This window comes from Drosophila suzukii, chromosome 2R (genome assembly GCF_043229965.1).
Source record: "Drosophila suzukii chromosome 2R, CBGP_Dsuzu_IsoJpt1.0, whole genome shotgun sequence".
In the NCBI taxonomy this organism is placed as follows: Eukaryota; Metazoa; Arthropoda; class Insecta; order Diptera; family Drosophilidae; genus Drosophila; species Drosophila suzukii.
Genome location: NC_092081.1, coordinates 19398658 through 19410401, shown reverse-complemented (window position 1 = coordinate 19410401; position 11744 = coordinate 19398658). Strand labels below are relative to the sequence as shown.

The 11744-nt window shown below is 40.0% G+C and overlaps 1 protein-coding gene across 2 annotated transcripts; it reads left to right on the top strand.

Moving 5' to 3' along the window:
- The first annotated feature begins 62 nt into the window (after window positions 1-62).
- Sema1b (Semaphorin 1b) lies at window positions 63-11585 on the top strand. Of its 2 annotated transcripts, none has more exons than XM_017074139.4 (7): window positions 63-188; window positions 5349-5856; window positions 6211-6304; window positions 7856-8538; window positions 8609-9616; window positions 9676-9868; window positions 9926-11585. In XM_017074139.4, exons 2-7 carry the CDS (start codon window positions 5718-5720, stop codon window positions 10122-10124), a joined length of 2316 nt encoding a protein of 771 aa, XP_016929628.2. In that variant the 5' UTR covers window positions 63-188; window positions 5349-5717; the 3' UTR covers window positions 10125-11585. The 2 variants fall into 2 exon arrangements, with proteins under 2 accessions (XP_016929628.2, XP_016929626.2); XM_017074137.4 differs by lacking the exon at window positions 63-188 and adding an exon at window positions 4909-5088.
- The last annotated feature ends 159 nt before the right edge of the window (window positions 11586-11744 follow it).

The window sequence follows — 11744 nt, the reverse complement described above, 5'->3', positions numbered from 1 at the left end:
GTGCGGTATATCAAGGGTATTCTTTGATACTAAATGCCAATTTGGTATATTTTTTTGGGTATATTTGACGAGGCCCCCCAGGGTCACTTTAAAAATGGCCGTCGATCAGTGAAGTTGTATACACTTTTTTCGTGTTCCGTGTTTTTCGCTTAATTTGATCGTTTATTTAAATGTTTTTATGAATTTTGGTGAGTTAAAAGGACGATCGCAAGTGTGCCTAAAACAAATGCGTAAACCAGGACCGAAATGTGCAAAGTTCAAGTGCCTAAAACAATGTTTTACAAAGGCAACCCCCGCATAGCGTCTCTCGCCTCCAGGCAACAACAACACACCCAAAGAGACGCACTGGAAGCATAAAAAGCAACAAACAGGTTTTCATTGTGTACAGACGTGTGTTACTACTTCCCTCTCCCTCTCGCGCTCTTTAATTTATGCGCATGCAGCAGCGGCAGCAACAACAACATATATACAAACCAACATAAGAAACAAGTAATACAAGAAAATAAATCATCGAGTGCGAGTGTGTGTGTGTAAACAGCAGCCAAAGTGGTAAAGTAAGCGAGTCGAAAGAGAAGCGGATAATAAGTGGTAAAAGAAGAAAAAGAAGCTGAAGCAAAAGAGTTAGCCAGCTTAGAAGTGACGCGTAGCTACAGGTGAATATATCGAATCGGACTTGTTTTTCACGAGCGAGGCGAGGCAAACTGTAAAGCAAGAAACGGGTTTGATGCCCAAAAAACGAGGAAAAAGAACCCAATCGATTAGCAGCTTAATCAATTTACCACTGAGCTGTAACGGTAAACGCCAAATGGAAGTTGCATTTGCATACATACATATGCACATATGGATTTCCAGCGCGTGTTCCCAATTTCCAAAGTGCGTTTTTCCCCCCTTCAAGTGGCCAAACTGGGACGCGTCCCACTTAACCCCACTGCGGTGCAAGCTGTCCAATTTAACCCCTGCAAACAACTCCCACATTTGTGAGCTCAGTGTTTTGTGAATGAAAAACTGAAAGACTGAAAAACTTGTCGCGCCATAATAACGCCTCTCTAATAGATTCAGCTGAATATAGTAAACTGGTTCATCTACATGAATCACCAAACATCGGAAGTCCGGTGATAATTCCATATCCTACAGACCATGTCTGTTCTGCTTTTTCCTCTTTTGGTTTGATAAGTGAAAAAAGTGGAAAATAAGAAAAACAGAACAGAGCAATGAACTGCTGCCGATAGCGGTTAAACAAAAGAAAGCTTCCCCCAGAATTGATTATTATTCATAAAGAAACATATGCATATTGTCATTACATCAGAGCAGAGTCCAAGCTTCATTAAATCTGGCAGCCAGTCAGGCTCCAAAAGGCAACATCCACTACAAGACACTCGAATCCACCTGTTGCGACTCGGTTCCACTTAATGAAAACGCCCACGGACCCAAACGGGTTCTACAGTGGGGCTTCTTGAAGTTCAACTTATACCTTTAAAACAAGCAAATGCTAGTTACATTTTGGTATGTTCCATAGCTCCTCATTAATCAGCAATCCTATAAATCTTTAAACATATCACAACTATTTTCAAAACAAATACAATTACCATCCTTTAACTCCAAATCTTTAAAGAAATTACAAAAAAACTTGGAACTCATTTTTTCTCTCCTTTAAACACTATAATATAATTTCCTCCTTTTATGAGAAAATATTAAAAAAAAATGTTTTCCCATGTCGTGATAAGAAATAAATTATACAACTTTTACACCATAGGAAGCAAAATAATTGGAATATGATGATCATATATATCTTGATCATATGTTTCAATGAGGGAAATTGTGTAGTTATGATGGTCTTTTAGTAAATGACCAGTCGATGTGTCTTTAATATGGTCCGGATATCAATATGTGATACCAAATTATGTAATCACCTTCCCGTTTTGCTCTTTACTTTTTATGAAAGACATTTTCATGTCATATTAAGGTTCCACTGTTTCTCACATGTTTTCCACCGTGGGCAGTTGATTGTAAGCGGTGTATATCTAATAACTACACGCTAAAATCAATTTTGTATTGATCACGTCTGTTGTAAAAAACACAGCCAGTTTTTAGTTGTTTATTCTTTCACCCGAAAAGAAACGTATCTCGATTTAACACGTTCTTGTCGGGCTTCCCACACGCAGGTCCAAAAAAGAAAATAAAAAGATGAGGTAGAAAAGGGAACTAGCGGCAACAAGTGTCAAACGTGACATACTTTTCACCCTTATCTTGATGAGGCTGTTATCTCGCAGCTCTTTTTCAGACCCCTGCTTATCAGCCTGGGAGGAGGTCTGGTTTTTTAGTACCACCCAACTATTCCGAAAATAGTGGCACACATTCGTAACTTGATCTCGAATTTGAGCTCATTAATTTAACGCCAGACGGTCAGTTTTTCTGGGCTGGCTGGCATAATTGTATCTGTATTTTTATGGGCTGCCAGAAGCGGAACGGACTTCCTGGCATTGAACCCGAGTGTGTGGCTTTTGAAATATGAGAACCCGACCACTAAAAAAAATGAAAACTTACGAAAACGCCGGTTCCATTATCGCCAACTCGAAACGCAAATACCCTTGAAAGCGATATTAAAATGTTGCAAAAGAGGGGTAACTATATTTTAATATATATATTTGCAGAAGAAATTACATTCTCTACCTCTAAGACCTTTCCGCCAACCCAAAAAGAACTCATTTCCTAGATCTAGGGCACCCAAAAAAAAGGTGTTAATTAGCTGTCTTTATACCTAGATGACTGATTATTTCTGTCAGAGTTTCCACTAGTACACCTCAAAGTAGTATCCAACGGTCAGTACCATTCGCTGATTTCTCCGCTTAGTAAGCCGCAAAACAGAGTGATAAATTGTGCCGCTCAAGAGGGTATTCAAATGTAATTTATAATATTTATCATGCACTTTTATGGCATTTCTCATACGTGTTCTTGAGGCCAACCCCCATAATTTGAGGGCATTAAAGCGGCCAAGAGATGGGCCACAGGTCACTTGACCTGTGACTTAAAAACTCTGTCGGCTGAGCCGTGAAAAAACCTTCGTTTAGGAAAATGAAAGACGAAAAGCGATGCGATGCGATACGATAATATACCATACTACACTATACGATGCGATACCCACCACCACGAATCATCATCCGAATTCATTGAGCGAAACACAACAAGTAGTTGTAGCCACCGACCTTCAATTGGCCAATAAAGCAATTTATCGGAGTTCCCCGCCGAACCGATCCGTCGGTAGGTAAAAGTTGTCCATGTGTAACCCACCGACTTTTTGGGTGCGTGAGAAACTATAACATTCGAGTGTTCGTCTTGAGAAAAAACCAAAAATGAAAACATGAAAACCTGAAAACCCGCATGGAAATTACGTGTGTGTGTGAATGAGGAAAACACACCTTCACCAATGTACCTATACCTATGCTCGAATGTCCGGTGTTCGCCGCGGGGAAAGATAGAGGAAAAAATAAAAGTCAGTTATAGACCGTCAGCGGCACGTCCTGAAAATCGTAGCTCAACGCTGATTAGGAGGGAAATTGGCGGAAAATACCGCACGTGATTCCCAACAAAAGCAGGAAAACCAGGCTGTCGGCATGAGTCATGCTCGAAAAACATGACATGTCCAGGACGAGGAATATTGGATTGGATTGGGTTGGATGGGGTATATATACAGTCAGGCCTCCCTGGCAGAAAATCGTATGATATCATATTTGTCCTTTCTTCTATGAATGCTTTTATACTAAGCTTTTACAGAAGAAATCACCTTAGCATCAGCATTTTAAATTGTTAAAAAAATGTTTCCCATCTAATATCTTTATGAGAAAGGTATTAAAGTTTATAAAAAGCTATTCAGCCATATAAATACCGGTTTTTTCTGAACATTTGTATACCGTAGAAACAATTGTTTACCATTCAAAAAATGTTTGCATTTGAGCAAAAAAAAAAGATTAAAGCAATCTGTCTAAATGGAAAACAAAAACGTTTGGTGTTCGTGCTCACACAGATTTTTTAAATGTTTTATTCTTTATTGCTTTGCTGTTCAGGGTTTTCTGTAGTTCTTTACTTATTTCTGAAATTCAAAAATTACTGAACTTAGCTGGAAACAATACTGAGTCAATACCAATACTTCTTAAGATTTAATGATAATAAAATTATTTTTTCAATGAGTAAGTTTTTTGGATATATTTGGAAATCAATATATGCTATATTTATAATAATGCTATATTTAATGCCGGAATGCATCATACATTTAAGGAAATAATTGCTCACCAATTTTATAATCACAAGAAAAAATACTTTGGAAAACTCCACAATACCCTTTCATAGGAATTAATGTTCATGCTAAAACTTCCTTGAATAATGTTGATTTAAAAATCCAGTTCCAATATTTTAGATTAGAAAACTTAATAACTTCTACTCAAAAAAGTATGTTGTGCTAAAACTTTATTAAAAAAGAACATAATTTCAAAAATTCAGGGTAGTTTAATGCCTAACACAAGAGACCCTAAAAATATCTTCCATAAGAGGTAAAGAAATAATATGTTATGCTAAAAATCCTTAAAACTCATAATATTTTAACACCCTTTCTGGGGAGTTTTAAAATTCAAGGGAGTTCAATGTTCGAGACGGAGAAATTAAGTGTCCATAAAGATGGGACGATAAGAACTTTTACCCCTCCAATTTCGACGAACCATTGAGTGTTCTACCTAGGGACGTTCTGCTGTAGGAAAACACAGGCAGACAGAGAGGGATATATCGAAAGAGGGAGAGGGAGGCGGTAGTAGAGTAAGTGCTGCTCAAACCGCTCGGCAGTTGCTCTCAAAGCGTGGGCGGTTGTTTTACGTTGTTTGCTTTTCGCATTTCATGCTCATTTCGGGTTTCAGTGCTCGTTGAGTCTAGCCCACGTTCAGTTCGGTTCGGTTCGCTGCTCAAACTCAAAACACAAACGAAATTCAAAACAATAAAAACCCCGAAAAAAAGATACAACTAAGCCGGAAAGAAACTGGCGAAAAGAAAGTGTGCAGAATTCACAAGTAGCAGTTATATAAGTGGATTTAATTATCGGATTCGGTAATAAAAGCAGAAGATTCAAGACAAAGGGGAAAAACCAATGATAAACAAACAAATTGATGGCGGTCATAAACAAATTTTAATGCGTTTCAAATACGTGATTTTATTTTTGCCAACTTACATGTTTTGTTGAGTTTGATTAGTTAAAAGTTTACTGACTATGATGCGGTCCGAAAATAATATACCACGCGCCATGGCGGCTCACAAAAAAATTCTAATAATTTTCTAACACACTTTCCGAAACCCGTCTTCCATTGCAGGTTTTCGCGTTTTCCTTTTTGCCGCCAGCTAATTGCATTAAAATAAAACCAACAAGTTGTTTGGCTGGGTGAAAATTATTGTGTCGTTGCCGCTGACACTTGAATACTTATAGCCCAGATGCTGAAGCAGCAGCAGCAGTAGCGACAATAACAAACAACAGCCCAGTAATCAGCACAACTATCGGCGACAATGGCAGACATTGGACATCAGAATGCGAGGCATCAGTGATTAAAACCAGTCGGAGAGGCCAGCCATCACCAGCCCCATTGGCACCACCAGCGAGAAGGAAAAAAAACAGATCCGAAACCCGCTGAATCATCGGAACTCGGAGGAGTGGAGTACCAGAGGCCCAACTGCTAGACACCAAGATGAGCCGCTCCAATAGCAGACCTTCAACGGCGATGGCAATTACTATCTTGCAAGCGATATGTATAATCTATATCACCTCCACCGGTCTGAGGAGCGTGGCAGGTTGGATGCCTGATGTGCGACCCGATTTGCAAACGAGTATGTGCCAATCCCAATCCCAAACCCAAACCCCTCCTCCATCTAACTATTTGTTTATTTGTGTCATTTGTTTGGTTTTTGCCTCTGTTTTATTGCTTTTTTATGCTCTTATGGTTGCTGGTTTATCAATGACAAGAGCTAAGCTGCTGGCTCTGATTTTCCAAGCTGCTTATCAGGCGGAATTTTCGCCAAGCCAGCAGCAAATTAGCATTTCCTCTCAAGCAAGTTAAACAGAAAAAAAAATTATGCTTGAGACAACAAAGAAATTGTGCGAAATCTCAAGACACGAGTACTTTTACAAGTTATATAACAGAAACCGTCAATAACATTGAATTTTTCTTACTTTATTTGCAGAACAAGACAAAGTCTTGGCCCATTTTATTGGCAACTCGACGGACTATTTCAAGATTTTGGACCACAATGATGAAAACATTTTAGTTGGTGCCAAGTAAGTGTATTTTCCCTTTATATTTACGATCCATTCCGATACCTTTGATTTCTGGCAAACAATACAAAGTTCCTCGTACCTGTGCGCAAATAAACTTGGCACGAACACGTTTAAATATTTATAAAAACACAATAATATAGCGTTCGATTCGCGGAATAATTAACGCGCCATTCGTCTTACTCTCCCGGTTTATTGGCTGTTTGGTTTGATATTCGCTTTTCATTAGTGGCAAGTGCAAATCTAGCATTTCTCATTGCCTTTCCTGGAAGTAGAAGTGATTTGGCATTGACCAGATACAGAAACAGGGGTCTGGAATCGGTAGTACCCATATAATTATATACCTCATGAGTCAATAAGTCGGTTCGAACATTTTATCACGTTTGCCCTAAAGTCTGGCTGACTTTTATGGATAGAAAAGTATATATTTTTAAGTAAAATGCATAATTCGATAGGGTCTTATGAATATACATTTATTTTAATCACTACACATACGATGTGAGAACTTTTCAACCTACCATTTGACTGACTAATGGTCAGTTATCGGCGATCTGAAATGGACCGACAAATAAAACCAGCTTTCGATCTATCATATTTTCCTGCGCCCCAGACTTGCTGGTGCCATAAACAACATAACATAGCAACAAATTAGCAGCCACAATAATTAGCCACTTAAAGCACAGAATTATACAATTGTATACGAGTTCTAATTATTTGCACAAAGGCAACCTTGGGATATGATTGTCGGCGGGGCGTAGAAACAGCTGCGGCCAAAATAATAGCAATGTGGTCTTGAAAAGTCTGTAATGAAAAATAAAGAAATAATAATGCATCTGGTTTTGCGCTAATGAAAAACATTTTGTTTATTAATTGTAAAAGCTGTTTATGAATCGTAATGTTTACTTAAAGCGTTTCTAAAGCTAGACTCCACTTTATTATATTTTTGCCTATAAAAGACTGAATTTCTGCCATTTACTTAATTTTAATGTATGTTTTAAAAAACAATATAAAAAATATATTTTATCTCATATTTGAGTGATATGTTAAGACTCTAGTTTGTTTTCTGTCAAATAAACTGACCATCAATATAAAATGTTTGGAAACATTTTTTTAAAACATTCGCCGGTTGAAGGTTTTTATTTAAATAAAACGTAACTTCATATTGAGATACTATTTTCTTTCGAATCAGGGAATGACAAAATTTAACTTGACATTGAGAAATTGAGAAAATTTAATCAAGTAGTTTATGGGTATCATAAACGTTAGCTTACTTACAAAAAAATTTAACAAAGTTTCCAACATGCACTTAAAATACATTTTAATCTCCTATTAAAAAATTCATTATTCTATACATAACTATTATTTTAACCTCTACTGTACCGGCAAACATTTGTGTGTTCCTGGCACGAAGCTCTCAGGTCGTGGCATTTTTTGTCGTTTATTTTTGGTCCCCGCACTTGGCTGGCTTCCATTCCACATTCTGGGCAGGCACACGCCATCGGCGAATTAATTCCCGCATTTGCTAATTCAATTGTTCTCCATCTCGGTTCGCAGGGACGTCATCTACAATGTGAGCCTAAATGGCCTGAAGGAGATTGCGCGTCTGGAGTGGCACAGCACGGATGCGGACCGGGAGTTGTGTGCCCTGAAAGGCAAGCTCGAGTGGGACTGTCACAACTACCTGCGCGTCTATGCATTGCGCTCCAATGGCGAGGTGCTCCTCTGTGGCACCAACTCGTATAAGCCGCGCTGTCGTCATTACACGCCGGTGGAAATGTCATCGGAGGAGACCGCCTCCGCTGGCCACGCCCACGTCATGCGCTACGAAGTCAGCCGCGATGTGGAGGCCCAGGGTCTGTGCCCTTACAGTCCCGCCCACAATAGCACCTACGCCTTCGCCGATGGCCAGTTGTACAGCGCCACCGTGGCGGACTTTTCGGGTGGAGACCCCCTTATCTACAGGGAGAACCTGCGCACCGAACAGTATGATCTCAAGCAACTGAACCAGCCGGACTTTGTCGGCGCCATCGAGAGAAACGGCTACGTGCTGTTCTTCTTCCGCGAACTGTCCATGGAGTTCATGAACTTTGGCAAGGCCGTATACTCGCGGGTCGCCAGGGTGTGCAAGAACGACCGGGGAGGACCTTATAGTCACGGCAAGAGCTGGACCTCCTTCCTAAAGGCCCGCCTCAACTGCTCAGTGCCTGGGGAGTTTCCGTTCTACTTTGACGAAATCCGTAAGTCGATGAAAGATTTAAGAATAAATGTAATTACCTTACTAATCTTGGTTATTACTCTTCCTTACAGAGGCCATTAGCCCCATTGTGGAGAGCGGTTCCAAGTCACTGGTTTATGCAGTCTTTACCACCTCTGTAAATGCCATTCCGGGATCGGCAGTCTGTGCCTACAACGTAGACGATATACTGGCCGCCTTTGATGGAGAATTCAAGTCGCAGAAAGACTCACAATCCCACTGGCTTCCAGTGGAGCGTGACCAGGTGCCAAAGCCACGCCCAGGACCGTGCGTCGAGGACTCAAGAACGCTAAGCAGCGTTGCAGTCAACTTCATTAAGACCCATCCGCTAATGGAGGACTCTGTGCCGGCAGTGCATGGACGTCCACTGCTAACCAAGGTGAACTTGCACCATAGACTTACTGCCATTGCAGTGCATCCGCAGGTGAAGTCCCTAAGCGGTGCTTATTACGATGTGGTATATAGTGGTACAGATGACGGCAAGGTGACCAAGTTTATTAATATACTGACCACGCATCCGAACTCAACGGTGGATCGCCTCAAGACGGTGGTCATATCGGAGATGCAGGTTCTGCCACTGGGAACGCCAGTTAGGGAGTTGGTCATCTCCACTTCGAAGAACTCGCTGGTGGTGGTCAGTGATGGCAGCCTGGTCAGCGTACCCCTGCATCACTGCACCCACATTGTGGACTGCCTGGGCTGCCTGAGTCTCCAGGATCCCATCTGTGCCTGGGATTTACAGACACACGAGTGCAAAAACCTGGCTACCAGTCAGCACAAGTTCGGAACAAAGACCTATCTGCAGAGCCTAAACAGTACCAAGAAATCTGCTGCCCTCCTGTGTCCCCATGTTCCACGTGATGGACCAGGTGCAGAGACGATGAGCGTTGTTACCATTCCTCCACCGCCGTCAGAGGACCAGAAACTTCTGTACTCCAATGTGGGTGCCTCGCAAGGTGATCAGCCGAGCTTTGAACAGCAGCCAACTGGTGGCGATGACTTTGGACTGAACAAGATCACACTTACGTCAATGGATCCCGACGATATGCCCAGTTTGAACGGTTAGTACTTCTAATATTACATCTGTGAATATAGGAATTCTAATGCTTTTGCCCAACAGATCCCCAGAAATCCACAGCAAGTGTTGATGAAATCAACCGGGCTTCGGCTCCCAGCTACGTCTTTCTAGCAATTATCGTTTCCATCACCTTTGTGGTGGGCGGCAGTGCGGGAGTATTCTGTGTCAAGGCTTGGAGTCGCATGATGGAGGGGCAAATGGATGACAGTCACCGCAATCATTTCGGCAAGCCAATGTAAGTTGATCTTGTTGCTGATTTCTTTAAACAATACTAATCAACTTTTCCCCACAGACAATTCAAGCATCAAAATACCGGCAAAGATATCAATCTATTAATGGGCTCCAATGCCTACACCACAACACAGAAAACACCTAACCTAGACCTGGAAAAGGATCGCAGTCATGAGTGCAAAAACTCCACGGAACATTTGGAAAAAGAGTTGCCCTGCAAGACGTCAACGCTAACGAAAGTGAAACGCACTTACATCTAGTGGGCTTGCGACGGCAGCCAATTGCAAAATTAGTCGAATTTCTATACTCTAAAACATATTTTCGTTGTTTATGTTGCTGTTAGTTATAGTAAACCCCCACCCATCCCGCGAATGAAGTAGCCGACAGTTTCAGATGCGTTTGAAACGCGTCTGAAGAGTAGAGCGCAGAAGCTGTTGCATCTTTTTTTACTTAGCATGTAACTGTAATTTAATTTGATGTAAAATTTGTAATAAGTTTAGTTTGTTTGGCAAAATTTAGTTAAATTTATTGACAACATAGTGTGCGGGCTGCTAAAGCCTGGGCAAACTGAAGCACTCCGCATTCCCCTGACGTCGACTTTTGCTGTCCAAAATTGAAGTGCCTGCCCTCGGCTAAGCAGCCCGAATGTGTCGCCCCCCCTTATGAGTACTATAAATGTATAATCTTTAAGTGCAAATATTAGAGCTGTATAAATGTACCACCATATCATACATACCGAAATCGAACCCGAATATCCCAGACCCAACACCCCGATTATTTCTCGAAATTCAATCGAATATTCTACAAGTATTTTGTTAGACTGAATGATTAATTTTTCTATATGAGTTTTTTTGTGGAGAACTAACAGAATGCGACATAGACTTTAAAGCTCTATGCTTTGTGGCTAACAAAAGCGTAAATATTGTATCTAACATAAGCTCAATAAGGAATTGAACATAGAATGTAATTAAAAGTACGAACTAGGCTAAGGAACGAACAAAACTTCTATGAGGCTGTTTGATATGAACTGACTCGGCAGCCCTCACATCATCATGATGCAAAAACGCACAAGAAAGCGGAAATAAATATAATTCTGCAACAACAGCAAGCCTTATGAATAGTATAAAATCTAGGCCTTAACTTGTAAGCTTTGCATGAAAAATAATGAGCTTGGCAAAGGAAGCAAATCAGCATTTTAATATTTTTATGTTAACATTTAAGCTGTTGTCCGTCCCACTGAAAAATATGCATAAAATACAATGTACAATGGCAACTTTAATTAGAAACGTGTAAAATGCAATTTTCATCGTAATTAATATATTTTTATACGCATGTCTAAGCCTAATGTCAAGATCTAATCATAAGAACGTCTTGAAAACAAAAGCGAAAAATCCCAAAAAAAAATACACATAAAATATTTTTAAATTCTACAAAAAAAGTAACATAATGATAAAATTCTCATATTGTGATAGATATTATTGAAATTTTATAAGGACGTAATGATATGCCTTTTGGTTGAAAAACAATGATATATGACGAGAGAGTCTGATTGCATGCATGATAATATTGTTTAGGAAAGGGTCTTCCGCTTGGAGGTCCATAAACCAGAGAACCCATTAAGGTGTTTAGTTTTTATTAACGTGTATGTCTTGTATTGTGTATATTGTTGTATACCTCCCATGAGCAATCTAAAATCTAATAAAGTCGTAATTTTTTCATAACGAAGAATGTTTTTTTAATGGTTTGTTTTCGGGGGGAATCAATTAATTTCATATTTTGTTAAAGAGGCGTTTGAAAAGCTGTTTAAAAATTGATTGTCTTTTTAATGGTTAATGGTTGGGAATTCAGCAAAAACTTCAAAATCCCGCTTTAAGATTGCT

Coding starts and splice junctions, on each gene's coding strand:
- Sema1b (XM_017074139.4), top strand. CDS start 5,718: ATGAGCCGCTCCAATAGCAGACCTTCAACGGCGATGGCAATTACTATC. Junction 8,539..8,608: donor GTTCTACTTTGACGAAATCC/GTAAGTCGATGA, acceptor TCTTCCTTACAG/AGGCCATTAGCCCCATTGTG. Junction 9,617..9,675: donor CGATATGCCCAGTTTGAACG/GTTAGTACTTCT, acceptor TTTGCCCAACAG/ATCCCCAGAAATCCACAGCA.